This window comes from Mrakia frigida (genome assembly GCF_051309035.1).
Source record: "Mrakia frigida strain ATCC 22029 unplaced genomic scaffold BDY24scaffold_4, whole genome shotgun sequence".
NCBI lineage: Eukaryota > Fungi > Basidiomycota > Tremellomycetes > Cystofilobasidiales > Mrakiaceae > Mrakia > Mrakia frigida.
Genome location: NW_027481277.1, coordinates 376,878 through 390,013, shown reverse-complemented (window position 1 = coordinate 390,013; position 13,136 = coordinate 376,878). Strand labels below are relative to the sequence as shown.

General features: G+C 54.4%; 4 protein-coding genes across 4 annotated transcripts; 3 read left to right on the top strand and 1 right to left on the bottom strand.

Annotated features, from left to right (window-relative positions):
• Positions 1–586: 586 nt before the first annotated feature.
• Positions 587–3,169, top strand: BDY24DRAFT_378021 (uncharacterized protein). The gene is made up of 5 exons (XM_076638856.1): positions 587–852; positions 930–998; positions 1,098–2,467; positions 2,536–2,628; positions 2,703–3,169. Exons 1-5 carry the CDS (start codon positions 801–803, stop codon positions 3,030–3,032), a joined length of 1,914 nt encoding a protein of 637 aa, XP_076499878.1. The 5' UTR covers positions 587–800; the 3' UTR covers positions 3,033–3,169.
• Positions 3,170–3,260: 91 nt separating this feature from the next.
• Positions 3,261–7,471, bottom strand: BDY24DRAFT_347584 (ABC transporter ATP-binding protein). The gene is made up of 20 exons (XM_076637648.1): positions 6,817–7,471; positions 6,651–6,674; positions 6,449–6,538; positions 6,270–6,375; positions 6,141–6,168; positions 5,981–6,061; positions 5,743–5,901; positions 5,599–5,668; positions 5,399–5,527; positions 5,278–5,321; positions 5,059–5,195; positions 4,967–4,978; positions 4,693–4,894; positions 4,594–4,610; positions 4,428–4,502; positions 4,109–4,349; positions 3,972–4,029; positions 3,833–3,865; positions 3,604–3,750; positions 3,261–3,511 (listed from the first exon to the last, which is right to left on the bottom strand). The coding sequence occupies exons 1-20, from the start codon at positions 7,405–7,407 to the stop codon at positions 3,449–3,451; spliced, it is 2,307 nt and encodes a 768-aa protein (XP_076499877.1). The 5' UTR covers positions 7,408–7,471; the 3' UTR covers positions 3,261–3,448.
• A 64-nt stretch (positions 7,472–7,535) lies between these two features.
• BUD13 (Bud13p) lies at positions 7,536–9,467 on the top strand. Its single transcript, XM_076638855.1, has 6 exons — positions 7,536–7,621; positions 7,710–7,909; positions 7,991–8,465; positions 8,571–8,649; positions 8,724–8,820; positions 8,963–9,467. The coding sequence occupies exons 1-6, from the start codon at positions 7,593–7,595 to the stop codon at positions 9,058–9,060; spliced, it is 978 nt and encodes a 325-aa protein (XP_076499876.1). The 5' UTR covers positions 7,536–7,592; the 3' UTR covers positions 9,061–9,467.
• Positions 9,468–10,250: 783 nt separating this feature from the next.
• Positions 10,251–13,109, top strand: BDY24DRAFT_377999 (methionine aminopeptidase). The gene is made up of 17 exons (XM_076638854.1): positions 10,251–10,354; positions 10,456–10,508; positions 10,645–10,646; positions 10,726–10,975; positions 11,078–11,208; positions 11,321–11,429; positions 11,500–11,567; positions 11,640–11,664; positions 11,735–11,770; positions 11,833–11,841; positions 11,910–11,935; positions 12,011–12,114; positions 12,189–12,301; positions 12,467–12,529; positions 12,634–12,700; positions 12,783–12,821; positions 12,925–13,109. The coding sequence occupies exons 1-17, from the start codon at positions 10,290–10,292 to the stop codon at positions 12,986–12,988; spliced, it is 1,224 nt and encodes a 407-aa protein (XP_076499875.1). The 5' UTR covers positions 10,251–10,289; the 3' UTR covers positions 12,989–13,109.
• The last annotated feature ends 27 nt before the right edge of the window (positions 13,110–13,136 follow it).

Below are 13,136 nucleotides of genomic sequence, written 5' to 3'. Positions count from 1 at the left end.
TGTAAGTTGGCTTTCGAAACCTCCGTGTCGTCGAGCGAATTGATCGCTGACCCTCGCCTTTTCTTCAAACAGGATCTTCCTCGGAAAGACCAAAGTTCCGAAATCCGGATCTACCGAGCTGGAGCTCATCCTCGAAGTATGCTGCTCTTAATTTCTCCTCGTTCTCAACCGTCTTCGAGCTGACACTTCCTCTTTTGCTCCTCGACGCGTCGACTTTTGCAGCACTGAGTTCGTTCTCTTCGAACCGAGTCCACAACACCCCTCTTTGTTTCTTTCTCTTATAGCCCTACTCTTCTCACATATGAATACACATGCTGAAGTTGGCAGCTGGATGGGGAAAGAGAGTAGAACTAGGAGAGAGGGGAAAGGGCGTCGTCGAGAGCGGAGGAATCGTATCCTTTCAGCGTTGCCTCGCTTTCTGGACGAGTTTCTTCTTGCTGCAGATCGGTGAGTAGATAGATCAAAAGTACCATGTACGTCTTTGAAGCTTCGAAGGAAAGATCAACAACAGAGGGAAGGTTGAAACAGACTGCGCTAGCAGAGCTCCCTCCTCCCTTTCATTGTTTCCAAAGGAGCTGTCCCACTCAACCACTTCAGCCAGCCGACAGAACTCAGACATTCCTCCTTTCGCCTCCACCCTGTCTCCTTTCTTGGAGTCTCAGCTCGGAACTCAGCCCCTTCGTCGTCCAGTCCAGGCCTAAACGTCGGTCGCTTTCGTCAACAACGCCCCTTCCCTCCCTTCCTCTTCCTCTTCCTCTCCTCCTCCCCCTCTCTTGGACGATTTCCTCCCTCTAGTCGGAATGTCGTATATCTGCAAAGATTGTCCAGGATGGCCCGACTTCCTCTCGCAATGTGAGCTTCTCCTTCCTTCCTTCCGTCCCTTTCGTCCTCTTCGCCCTCGTTCTGATCCCATCTTTTCTCTCCTCTAGACAACAAGGAGAACCATCGAGGGCAGTGTCACGCCAACGTCACGAGATGCAAGGATGCGAGCGGTACGCGTGAGTGGATGGATTCGTGAATGGAGGAGCTCGCGAGCTCGAGCTTCAACCTTCCTCTTCTCTCTTGACTGACCCGACCTCGTTCTCTCGTTTCTCCAGCCCACGAGCTTCAACGACAACAACCAAGTGGACTCTTCTACTGTCCTACGTGCGGAATCGGGGGAGATGTTGCGAACGCCATTCGACCTCACGTTTCAAAGTGCAAGGATCCTTCGGGCTCAGGAGAGGGAAGGAACATGGGGAAGATGGGAGGATACGCGACGCCAACCGATTCGAGGATCAGCAAGATCACTGGAAGCAAGACTTCGAGCGCTTCTCCCTCTCCAGGTCCCTCCCCATCTTCCAACGCCAACGCCTCCTCCTCTCGACCTGCCAAAGTCGCCGCCCCGAAGTCGACCCTCTCGCTCCAGTTCGCTACCGAATCCGACTCGGACGACGACGACGAACGAGAGAGGAAGGAGAAGGCAGAAGCTGAGAAGGAGAAGGATCGATTGGAGATGGAGAAGAAGAGGGCAAAGGCCAGAGAGGAGAGTCGGAAGAAGGAGGGAGAGCGGGAGGAGGAGAGGGAGAGGACGAGGAAGCTCTCGAAACCCAAGCCCGTCGAGCTACCAACAGGGCCTAGGCCGCCTTCGCTTCCTTCGTTCAAGAGGAAACCAGCGGAACAGCCGTCTACTACGGGTCAGAACCCTTCGGAAGGGTCATCGTCGAAGGATTCGAACGAGAAGAAGACGCTCCCTCCAGCACCCGCTTCCCGTCCTCCTTCCGCCATCACCTCAGGATCCAACTTCTCCTACCCTCCTCCACCACCTCCCCACCGTCCTAAACTCTCCGCCGACCTCCCTCGAGGATCTTCCGATCAACCTCGTCTCGAACCTCCTCTCCCAAACCGAACCTCGCGTCTCGATTCCGCCGACGATCTCGACAGCTTCAACAACCCTCCTCCCGTCGTCCAACCCCTCCCACAGGTCCCTCCAGTAGACTTTACTCAACCCATCACAGTCAACAACCCACCCTCGACAACTCACAGCACTTATCCCTCTGGTCTTCCTCTCTCAAACCCGAATCGACGACTCCCTCCACCCGCCAAATCCAGTCTCAAAAGAGCTCCAATCACCCAACCCTCCATCCCAGCAGCACCCCTTCATCCTCTAACTCCTTCAGCAGATCAACCCATCGTCTACAGCGGACCTTTCTCCTCCGTCACCGCTACCTTCGCAGCCAATCGCGTCCCCAAACCTCAACCCACCGCCTCCTCCTCGTCCTCCCGCCCAACCGCCGCTCAACCTCAACCTCAGCAGCATCAGGTTCAACCTCCGACCTCGGTCTCCCACAACGCCTTTGAGATCGCCGAGCAGATGTATCTTCGGAGTGGGTTGCCGAGTCAGGTCGGGCAGTTCACTCTGGGGAAGACGCCCGAGGAAGGGAAGAAGCTCAGGAAGGCGGTTCTGAAGCTGCTTCGATCTTTGAAGGTGAGTTCACGCACTCTCTTTCTTCCTCGCTGACTGAGCTGACGCCCTCCGCTCACCCTTCCTTACAGCCGAAGAAACCAAAGGAGGTCAAGGTCGTCGTTCCTCCCGCTCCCTCCTCCTCCGTCGTCGGCGTAGCGCCCAAGGCTGTTCTTCCTCCTTCGGTACGCATTTCATTCTCCCTTTCTGCTCCAAGCCGCATCCTCCAAGAGGCTAACAGTCTTCTTCCTCTCTCCAGAACACTCACCCTCGCCCTCTCGTCTGGCAACCCGTCGTTACCCTCCCGCCCTTCAACCCAGCTCTCCTCCCTCCTCCTCTTCCCGTCCCCTCGACGTCGAACTCGACTCCAGAGGTCGTACCCGCCTTCCGACTTCCAGGATTCATCCCCTCCGTACTCGTTCATCCGCCTCTACCTCCTGTTGTCATGGAATCATCGGTCAACAACGCGTTCGTCGCCCCTCCGCCTGAGGGCTCTGTCAAACGACCTCGAGGGAAAGAGGAGGCGGTGGATCCGTCGATTGCTAAGAAGCCGGTGGTGAAGAAGGAGAGGGTGGTTGTTGATTGCTAGCGGAGGCGAGGGAGGAGGGAGCAGGGAGCGGGGAGGACGCGTCGTTCATCTTCATCTTTAGCCATCTCAGTCCGTTTCAGTCCGTTTTGGCGTCGTGTATGTTAGCTCGTGTGTGCTCATGATTTCTTAATCTGCGTCTTCTTCTGACCTCTCGCTCGAGTATCACTGGCAGCGTCTCGTCCCGCTCTCCTTTCTTTCCTTTCCTTCCCGCCTTTCGACTCGACAGATCCAAAAAAAAGGGTGAGCTTGGATGAGATAGATAAAAAAAAGAACGGCAGTGCGTGGAGAAAGGGTGTCTAGTATAAGGACGTGGGTGGGGTGTAGTGGTTCGAAACCGAAGAAGAGAAAAGAAAGAAAAGCGAAGGAGCGATGCAAAAAGGGGGGAGGCGAGAAGGGGTCGAGGTTGGAGGTCGAATCTAGTGAGCCTGATTGATCTGAGCAGACATCAATTTAGCGAACCGGGATTCGGGGTCGGTGGACTGTACACAAAAAAACAAGCAGAGAAAAGGGAGAGGGAGAAGGGGTATCAGCTCGAAGCTCGAGACAACAACAGAGGAAGGAAACGACGCACCAAATCATCATAAGACCCATCCTCCACGACCTCTCCTCGATCGATAAGCACGACCCGATCGGCCATGGCGATGGAAGATAACCGATGAGCGACGAGGATGACGGTGATCTCCTTCGTTTCGAGGATTCGAGCGATGGCTTGGTTGACCTGAGGAAGAGAAACAAGGACGAGGTAAGAGGGGTCAGTTTGGGAGAGAGAGAGAGGATAGATGAGAGGGAGAGGGACGAACGTGTTGTTCTGAGGCAGTGTCGAGAGCGGAAGTCTGGGAGAGGAAGGAAAGAGGAAGGGAGACGAGAGGGCAGAGGTCAGAGTTCGATTCGATTCGTTCGGACGCGACGAACTGGTACGAAAAGCGACCGCAGACTCACAGCCTCATCGAGCAACAGTATTCTAGGTTTCCTAACCAAAGCCCTCGCAATAGAGATCCTATTCAAGCCGTCAAAACGCGTCAGCTCTCCCTCTTCCTTTCCCTCTTCCCCTCCCTCCCTCCATTTTGTTCACTCACCTCTGTTTCTGCCCCCCACTCAGACTCGTCTTCGTCACAGGCGTGTCAAACCCTCTCTCCAAATCCCAAACGAACCCACATCCCGCCGCGTCCGCCGCTTCCTCGACCTGTTCCCTCGTCGCCTCTCCGTCGGGGAGGCCGTAGGCGATGTTGTCGTGGATGGATCCAGTGAAGACGATGGATTCTTGGGAGACGTAGCCGATGGCGGAGCGGTAGGAGGCTAGGTTAAAGTCGGTGATGTCTGCGAGGACGAGTTCAGGGGAAAAGAGAGGGGTTAGAAAGGGAAAGGAAGGGAGGTCGAGTGGAGGAGAGAACGAACCCGTTCCGTCAAACTCGATGGATCCGGAGTTGGGTTCGTAGAATCGGAGAATGAGGTTTTGGATGGATGATTTTCCTGCAGGGAAGACGATAGACGATGGAGAAATCAGCTTCCTCGCTCGAACCAACGACACTACCCAAAGCACAAGCCCACAACGACGACTCACCGGATCCAGATCCACCACTGAAGGCACCACCAAGAAACGGTGGACCAAGTCAGCAATGAAGTTTCCTTTCAAACGAGAACTGGGACTCAGAGGACTCACCAAAGAGCCACCGACTCTCCCTTCGCAATCTCGAGGTTGATCTTCCTGAGGATCATCGACTCGGGTCTCGAAGGGTACGAGAAAGCGATGTCCTTGAGCTTGACGGTTCCAGTCCGGTTTCCAGCGAGGGTGAGCCCTCCGACGGGGGCGACCTGAGGTTTCCGATCGATGAGCTCGAAGACTCGAACTCCAGCTCCGAGACCTGCGACGCGAAAAGAGACGAGGGAGTCAGCTTTTGAGGATGTACGGCTATGGGAATGAGGGTTTCACGAACCTTTGTTGAGACCTGATAGATCCAAGAAGGGAGAGATCTTGCGTCAGCTGGGAGCTTCGAAGGAGCAGACGCGTCGAAAATCAAAGACTGACCAGCCCAGAACCCAACCAACCCCGTCGCACTCCCTTGAAGACTGTACTGGTACATCAGCAGAGCGGTCAAACTTCCCAACGTCATTGAACCAGTCTGAACCATGTATCCTCCAACCAGGATAATCGAAAGCTCGGCCCTGCAATGAAAAGACGAAAAGGAAAAGTCAGCTCTCTCTCTCCACCACTCCTCCCTCTCGTCAAGCAGAGGAATCAACTCGCATGTGGTTGGTAACAATCCTCTCGTAGATATCCGTCATGAGTCCCTACGAGGAAGAAGAACAAGCAAGGTCAGACTGGGAAGGGGAGGGAAAGAAACAAGAAGGGAAGAGACGCGACGAACCTCCATCCAGATCTCCCTCCTGGCAATGGCGAAGATGGTATCGACCTTCTTCGAGAAGGTCTTGGACTCGAGTTCTTGAGCGTTGTAGGCGGCGATGATTCGAACGAAGGAGAGCTTTTCCTCGGCGACCTGTGAAGCGAGAAAACGAGGATCAGCCAAAGTCGACGAGAAAGAAGCAAGACAGAAGGAGCTGAACGAACCTTGGTCATCTCTCCCACACTCTCCTGAGTAACCTTTCCGATCCTCCTCTGGTAGTTTCCGTACTTGTAACTGGATTCGCACATATCCAAACGACGTCGAGTCAGTCTCGATTCCTCTCTCCTCTTCCCGCCGGCCGAACTGACCTGAGATACGTCGTGCTAGGAATAACAGCGAGAGCGACGAAAGTGACAGGCACGGAGATGTAGAACATGAAACCGAGGGCGATGACGAAGGCGAAGAGATCTCTCGATCCAGATTGGAGGGAGTCGGTAAGGTTCTCGCCGAGCACGGTACAGTCGTTGCTGAAGACGGAAAGAACGTGAGAAGAAGCGTCAGATGGCCTGTGAGTTGGTGAAGGGTGAGAGGGTAGTGTAGACTCACGAAAGCCTGGAAACGATAGACCCAGCCTTGGAGTCCGTGAACTCGATCTCCTGGTGGAGAACGGAGTTGTAGGCTCGTTTCCTGTGAGAGAGGGAAGAACGACGCGTCGAAGTCAGCTCACCGCGAGGAATCAGGTCGGATCGAAAGTAAGAAGACGTACCTCAGTCGAGCAACGATCCTTTGACCACCTGAGAGAAGGCAAACGGACCGAAAAGAGAGAAGGCGTGAGCTCAAAACAAAACGCGTCGCGGAACTCCCCGACACGAGCCAGCCTCAGATTCGAACTCACTCATCTCCAGCAGCACCGACCTAGCCAGAGCAGCGACCGATCCAACAAGCAGCATACCAGATAGAGCAGCGATGGTCCAAGGGAGGTTGAGTCCGAGGAAGGTGAGCTGCAGAAGAAGGAGGGTGAGCTCGACGGTTCGGAGACGGAACTTGGAAAGCAACGAGAGGAAGGGAATCAACCTCAGGAGTAACAGCGTGACCGTAGTAGTCCATGAGCTTTCCGATGCAGTAAGGGAGCAGGTTTCCAGTTATTGATCCGACGGAGAGGGCCTGGAGGAGAACGAAGAAAAGAAGGAGAGGAGGGAAGGAAGGAGAAACGGAGGTGAGCTTCGACGAGTTCGGATTCGGACAAACCAGAGACGAAGGAAAGCTTCCCACTCACGAGCAGACCGAGAATGATAGGTTTCTGAGCATCCCAACAAGGGTACAGCAGAGTGAGAAAGCGATCAGCATCTGCTTCTTTCATCCAAACGCGGAAAAGAGGCTCTCGCCGACCGAAACGACGCTGACGTCCGTCCGTGCCCTTCTTCTCCCTCGTGCAAACTCACCTTCTCTGGCAGCAACAGCTCCCACAGCTTCTTGTACGATCCTCTAGCCTCTTCCTCCTGTTCCTGTTTTGATTTTGAAGTTGTATCGAACGGTGCAAGGGAGAAGAAGTCCTTGGTTTGACCGATGATGGTCAAGGGATTGGCGACCTTGATCTTTTCTACGACGACGGCTGCTTTCGATGGAGGTTCGGTGGTGACGGCTGGAGTGGTGGGAGTGGTTTCTGTCGGAGAGGATGGCGGTGTAGGGTTCGGTGGTTTTAACGGTGCTGAAGACGGTTGTGGTGTCGAGTTGAGATGGCGACGAGAGGCGAGGAGGAGGAGGGAGGAGGAGGAGGAAGAGGAGGGTTGGGGAAGGTCGAAGGGAGGAGGAGAGATCCGTTTACGCGTTGTTGGTATTGATAATATAGGGGAGGACGCATACGAGGAGGTGGAGAAGGTCCTGAAGGAGCGGAAGAGGTGAGAGGAGGAGGTTGAAGGGAGGGAAGCTCGAAGGGTCGAAGGTCCGAGGAGGAGGAAAGAAGAGGACGACGAGGATGCGACCGAAGAGGAGGACTGGACGAGATTCCTCGCTAGAGTCGAAGAGCACGCCATCGTCTATAGGACAGGGAGGAGGGAGGAGAGGAAGAGAGTATGTTTTTTCTCCTCGATGGTGATGGTTGAGAGGGAAAGGAGAGCTCGTCGTTTTCAAACGCTTTGGGGAGACTTGGTTGAGCTCGTCGCTCCTTCCTTCCTTTCTCCCAACGTTCACTCCGACTCCTCCTTCCTTCCTTCAAATCATGTCGATGCAAGCTTATCTGGCAGCAAAGTGAGTCCTCTTGTCCCTCTACTATTACATCGAACTCTCGCTGACTTCTATCTCTCTCCTCCCTCCTCTTCTCTCTCTCTCCCCTCAGCTACATGTCAGGAGCGAAAGCCGATGCGATTCTCGCTCGTTCGGGCGATAAGAAGAAGAAGCGCAAACGCAAAGTCGATACCGAGGACTACACCGGAGGGAACGCTGCTGCCAGTGGGAGTGGGATCCGACTCGCAGAGGAAGGGGACTCGGGATGGGGAGCTGCAGACGAGGAAGGGAAGGACGAGGACGAAGGACCTGGTACGTTCAACTCCACCACCTCTTCGATTCCTTCTTTCCCTCCCTCTCGAGCTCATATACACTCTCTCGATGCTCTTACAGTCGTGGAAACTTCCAAAGAAACCTTCATTCCCGCTTCCAAATCCTCCTGGACGACCATCCACTCTGGAACAACTCCACCTCCCGAAGACGACCTCCCCTTGGACGAACAACCTCTCCTCGTCTCCACCTCCGACTCCCCGCCACCAGCACCAGCACCTCGTCGAGGAGGTCTCCGTACAGCAGCTCAACTCCGAGCCGAAGAGGAAGCCAACGCTGCTGAAGAACTCGCTCGAGCGTCCAACAACACCGAAGCGGACGAGCACGCTCAGAAGCTCGCTCAGGAGACGGTCTACCGAGATGGGAGCGGGAAGAAGGTCGATCTGAAGGCTGAGAAGGCGGAGGAGAGAAGGAGGAAGAAGGAGAGGGATGAGAGGGAGGCGAAGAAGCTGGAGTGGGGCAAAGGGGTGGTGCAGAGGGGGGAGAAGGAGGAGTTGAAGAGGAGGGAGAAGGAGGAGGCTGGGAGGGATTTGGCTGTGTGAGTGGGCTCGCCTTTTTTCTTTTTCCTACTGTTTCGAGTGGTTCGAGTTGGACAAATAGCTGACTTCGTTTTCTGTCTCTTTGCTGCTTTGTATCGCAAAAGGTACGCCAACGACGCGTCGATGAATCGAGAGATGAGGGAGGAGTCGAGGTGGAATGATCCCGCTGCTAACTTCCTCACCGTTCGTCCCTCTTTTCCTAGTCATCTATCGCTCACGAGCTGACATCTATCTCTCTCGCTTCCTCCCTTTCACAGAACCGACGCGACACTGGACCTGCCATGCCGAAGTACAAAGGACCGTGGGCGACGAATCGATTCAACATCCCTCCTGGTCATCGTTGGGACGGAGTTGGTGCGTCTTACCCTTCTTTCTCTCCCTTCCTACACTCCACTTCTGCGTCTCGATCTCGTCCTCGAATCTCGTACTGACTCTCTTCCTTCCTCGCTTCCTCCTCCTCCCGTCCCTATGCGACTCGCCGCGAACGAACCAACAGATCGAGGAAACGGCTTCGAAGTCAAGGCGTTCAACATGGTCAACTCGAAGAAGCAGCGAGCTGCGGAGGCTTATGCTTACGGAGCGGAGGATATGTAGGAAGTGAGAGGGAGGTAGTTTGGGAAAGGGACGGGGCGAGGCGAAACGCGACGATCTTTGTTTTCGTTTTTGGTTTTTGAGTGGGGAGGAATGAAACAGGAGATGGAAACGACTTTGACGACCTATAAACTCTGCTCGATCCTGCTTGCAGCGATGCGAGTTTCGCAGAGGTATCTAGCTTGGGAACGTGTGGGAGAGGTGAGGAAGCGACGTGAGCTGAGGATTGGAGATGAGTCGCCTCTCTTTGTGGTTCTGATTCCGTGCTGGATTAACTAGGCGCGTTGAACGCTCCAGACGAGATCTTAGCTTTCGTCTGACCACTCTAGTAGTACTCACTCTCGGATGAGGGGACTTCCTGGTTGACGACGACGCACGAGGCGACGCGACGAGCTTTGCTCGAATCGAAGTGCTTGCCCCTTCTCCTCTCCCTCGTCGCACTGGTCCTGCTCAGCTAACTAGAGCTCGTGGCAGCAAGGTCGGTGGATTTCAAGCCTCGAACCTCACAAAACGACGCGGCCGCGGAGTCCCTTTCTGCTCCTTCTTACATCGGCCTTCCGCATCTCTCATCGAGGAACAAAGTTGGCTGATATACCCTTGTGCTTCTCTTTTGCTTGCTGTCTGCTTCACTTCGAAGTGGACGGTGGCAGCCGGCGATGCGTTTGTTTTGTTCGTTTTCAACTACAACCTCCCCACCGGCGCTGTCTCCTCGCTCTATGCCTTGGATACCGTGAAACTCTCATACTAGGTCTGCTTCGGTTTGAGTCTTTTGCTGTATCTTTAGCGGTCGCGCTTTGGTTCCTCGTCGCTGCGTCGTTGGGGACCGACGCGTCGTTGGCGAACTACGCGGAATCAACTTCGCTTCTAAGGCAAACAGTCACCTTCCGGGAGAAGGCAATCAGCAATCTCAGGGAATTATACTTTCTTCGTCGACTTCTCGGAGTCTGCAAGCGATTTGGAGGCTGGAGGAGATGGGGCGAAGGCCGAGGACGCGACGCGGGCAGATCTTCGCTTCGAGCGGGAAGTTGAGATGAAGCTGAAGACCCAAAGCTGATCCGTTATCTCTCTGAAGATGTATTCTATCGAAAAAGGTGTCGAAGCCAACGAAAACCTGTTCAAAACAAACGGAGTCGCCGAGGGAGGGTAACCGAATGACTTCGAGCTCGATTCCCCTTCTTTCTTTTCTACCGACGCCCACGACCACTCCACCCTCATCTCCCCCCTTTCTCAACATGACCTGCGTAGGAGCCAACTGCGAAGTAGCCGTCGCCAAGCTCGAGTGCCCTGAGTGTATCTCGTGAGTCTCTCGAACGAAGCGGAAGAGGGAAGGAAGGAGGGAAGGGCAGGAGAGTCAAAGCTGACCTTCGTTCTTGCGTCTTCTCTTTCTGCGATCTACAGGCTCGGAATTCGAGGAAGCTGGTTCCACGACCAAGCCTGCTTCAACAAGAACTGTACGTTCTTCTCCTTGACTTTCAATTCTCTCGCTCCTGGCTTCGAATTGAGGCGAGAAGGAACGGAAGTTGAAGAGCTGACCTTTCCTCCTCCTTCCTTCCCTCCTTCCCTCTCCTTGCTTCCTCGTCTTTCCAGGGGTTCGTTTTGCTCCTTTCTCGTCACCTTTGACACTCTAAGACTTCGGACTTACCTTTGCTCCCTTTGTGATCTTTTCAGAAAACTCACAAGCAAGTCCACAAAGCCTCTGCTAAGGCAGCTCCCGCTCCCACCACCACCTCCCCCTCCGATTCTTCTTCCACCGTCACTCCCGCCGCTGCCTCCAGCTCGTCGCCTCAGGTCTTGAAGGAGGGCCAGTACATTCCTCATCCCAACTTTGCCTACACTGGAACTCTTCGACCCGTTTACCCCCTCTCCGAGAAGAGAGCCGTCCCTGCTCACATTCCTCGACCTGATCACGCTGATGACCGTGAGTTTCGAGCCTTCATCTGAAGCATTCGAGCGAGGATTCGAGTAGATCTCAAAGAAGCGGCAGCTGACTGTACTCTCCGTCTTCTTCTTACTGCTTCAGCCGAAGGAGAGAGTGCTCTGGAAGCTGAGGAGGGAAACAGGGAGGCCATGCTCATGAGGCGACCTGCGAGGCTGTACGCTGCTAAGGAGCACACCCCGGAGGAGATTGCTGGTATGAGGGAGGTTTGCAAGGTACGTGAGAGTCTTCTTTTGACTATCGAGCTGAACTCAAGGCTCGAGACGAGCTGGGTTGACGTCGAGCTCACCTCCCTCTCTTCCCCGCCTTGCTCTCGCCTTTTCTCAGCTCGGTCGAAAGATTCTCACCATCGCCGCTGCTGCTATTCGACCTGGAGTTACCACCGATGAGATCGATGCTATCGTTCACGCCGAGACTTTGAAGAGGGACTGCTACCGTTCGTCTCGTCTTCCTCTCCCAACCCTTTCTCTCCAGACTGACCCGTTTCTGCTCTTGGATCTGAGCAGCCAGTCCGCTGAACTACCGAAAGTTCCCCAAGAGTGTGTGTACGAGTGTGAACGAGGTTATCTGCCATGTGAGTTGAGAGGCGGGGAGGAAGGAAACGCGTCGAACCACAATTTGCTGACGAGCTCGTTTTTCTTTCCAGGGAATTCCTGACGGACGTCCGTTAGGTAGGACCTCTTCTACATACTGCGTTTTCGTCCTCCCGCTGACATCTTTGGTCGCTTTTCTGTTCCTCAGAGGACGGAGACATCGTCAACTTGGACGTTTCCCTTTGTGAGCTCATCTCCACACCTTCTCTTTCCGACGAACCTGACTCGACCTTCTTCTCTTCACAGACTACAAGGGTTAGCCATCTCTTCCTTCGGACCTGCGTACTTCTTGGACTGACCTCTTTGCTCTTCCTCTCGCTCAGGATTCCACGGAGATCTCAACGCGACCGTTCGTTCCCCCTCTTCTCTCCTTTTTCTTTTCTCTGAGATCCAACTGACGCTCTTTTCGATCCGACTTTGCCAGTACCCCGTTGGAAACTGCGATGCCGCTTCCCTCGACCTCATTGCCACCACCAAGGAGTCCCTCGCTAAGGCCATCGCTGCTTGCAAGCCTGGACTCGCCTTTGCGTTCGTCCTTCCTTGCTTTCTTTGCCTTCCTCGAACGCTATAAGCTGACCTCGCTCTCTTTTTTTTTTCTGCAGCGAGATCGGTAACATCATCGAGTCGGTCGTCAAGCCAAAAGGATACTCGATCGTGACGAGGTACACCGGACACGGAATCAACCAGCTCGTTCGTCCTTCTCCCCTTCCCTATCGTGCCTCCTTTCCTCAGTACTGATGCTTTTCTATGTCTCCCATCTTCTCGTCTCCTCTCCAGTTCCATTGCGGTCCCAACAGTTCGTTCTTCTCGTCCTCTCTTCTCTCTCCTCGTTCCTCGCCTTCTGACCTCGCCCTCTCCTTCCTCTCCTTTCTTCTCGCAGTTCTGCATTACGGACACTCCAAGATGCCTGGATTCATGCGAGAGGGAAACATCTTCACCATCGGTTCGCCCACTTTCTTCCTCTCTTCTTCTCATCTCGACGCGTTCCCGTTCGAGCCCAAGTCGACGCTGACCGTCCCTTCTTGCTTTCGACGATCGCATCAACAGAGCCTATGATCAACGCTGGAGCTGCTAGCTTGACTCACTGGAAGGACGACTGGACAGCCGTTACCAGGTTCGTCTCTCGTCCCTCTCGTCTCTGCGTCGCGTCGGAACCTCTCTTCTGACGACCCCCTCCCTTTCTTACGTTTTCTCAGGGATGGAAAGCGAAGTGCCCAGTTCGAGGAGACCATCCTGTACGTACTCTCTCTCTCTCTCGTTCGTGCTCGTCGAGTCGAAGCGTGCCTTCGTTGCTGACTCCTCCTCCACTCTCCCTTGCTTTCGTTTAAATAACTACAGCATCACCGCCACCGGAGCTGAGATCCTTACCGATCCCAAGATGCCCCGACACAAGAAGAAGTAGAGGATTTATAGATCAGCGCGTCGTTCGTGTGGATGAACGCATGTTCCCATTTCTCGTCTTCGAAGTGTCTCATTCGCAATGTGCTGGAAGTGGAGTGACATCGCCGAAGAAAAGAATCTGGGCTCCTTGATAGGACCTTGAACGAAGG

Coding starts and splice junctions, on each gene's coding strand:
- BDY24DRAFT_378021 (XM_076638856.1), top strand. CDS start 801: ATGTCGTATATCTGCAAAGATTGTCCAGGATGGCCCGACTTCCTCTCG. Junction 999..1,097: donor CAAGGATGCGAGCGGTACGC/GTGAGTGGATGG, acceptor TCGTTTCTCCAG/CCCACGAGCTTCAACGACAA. Junction 2,468..2,535: donor AGCTGCTTCGATCTTTGAAG/GTGAGTTCACGC, acceptor CCTTCCTTACAG/CCGAAGAAACCAAAGGAGGT.
- BDY24DRAFT_347584 (XM_076637648.1), bottom strand. CDS start 7,407: ATGGCGTGCTCTTCGACTCTAGCGAGGAATCTCGTCCAGTCCTCCTCT. Junction 6,539..6,650: donor CTATCATTCTCGGTCTGCTC/GTGAGTGGGAAG, acceptor GTTCTCCTCCAG/GCCCTCTCCGTCGGATCAAT. Junction 3,751..3,832: donor ACACTGCCTCAGAACAACAC/GTTCGTCCCTCT, acceptor TCTCTTCCTCAG/GTCAACCAAGCCATCGCTCG.
- BUD13 (XM_076638855.1), top strand. CDS start 7,593: ATGTCGATGCAAGCTTATCTGGCAGCAAA. Junction 7,622..7,709: donor CAAGCTTATCTGGCAGCAAA/GTGAGTCCTCTT, acceptor CTCTCCCCTCAG/CTACATGTCAGGAGCGAAAG. Junction 8,821..8,962: donor TCATCGTTGGGACGGAGTTG/GTGCGTCTTACC, acceptor ACGAACCAACAG/ATCGAGGAAACGGCTTCGAA.
- BDY24DRAFT_377999 (XM_076638854.1), top strand. CDS start 10,290: ATGACCTGCGTAGGAGCCAACTGCGAAGTAGCCGTCGCCAAGCTCGAG. Junction 11,665..11,734: donor TCCTGACGGACGTCCGTTAG/GTAGGACCTCTT, acceptor TCTGTTCCTCAG/AGGACGGAGACATCGTCAAC. Junction 12,701..12,782: donor GACTGGACAGCCGTTACCAG/GTTCGTCTCTCG, acceptor ACGTTTTCTCAG/GGATGGAAAGCGAAGTGCCC.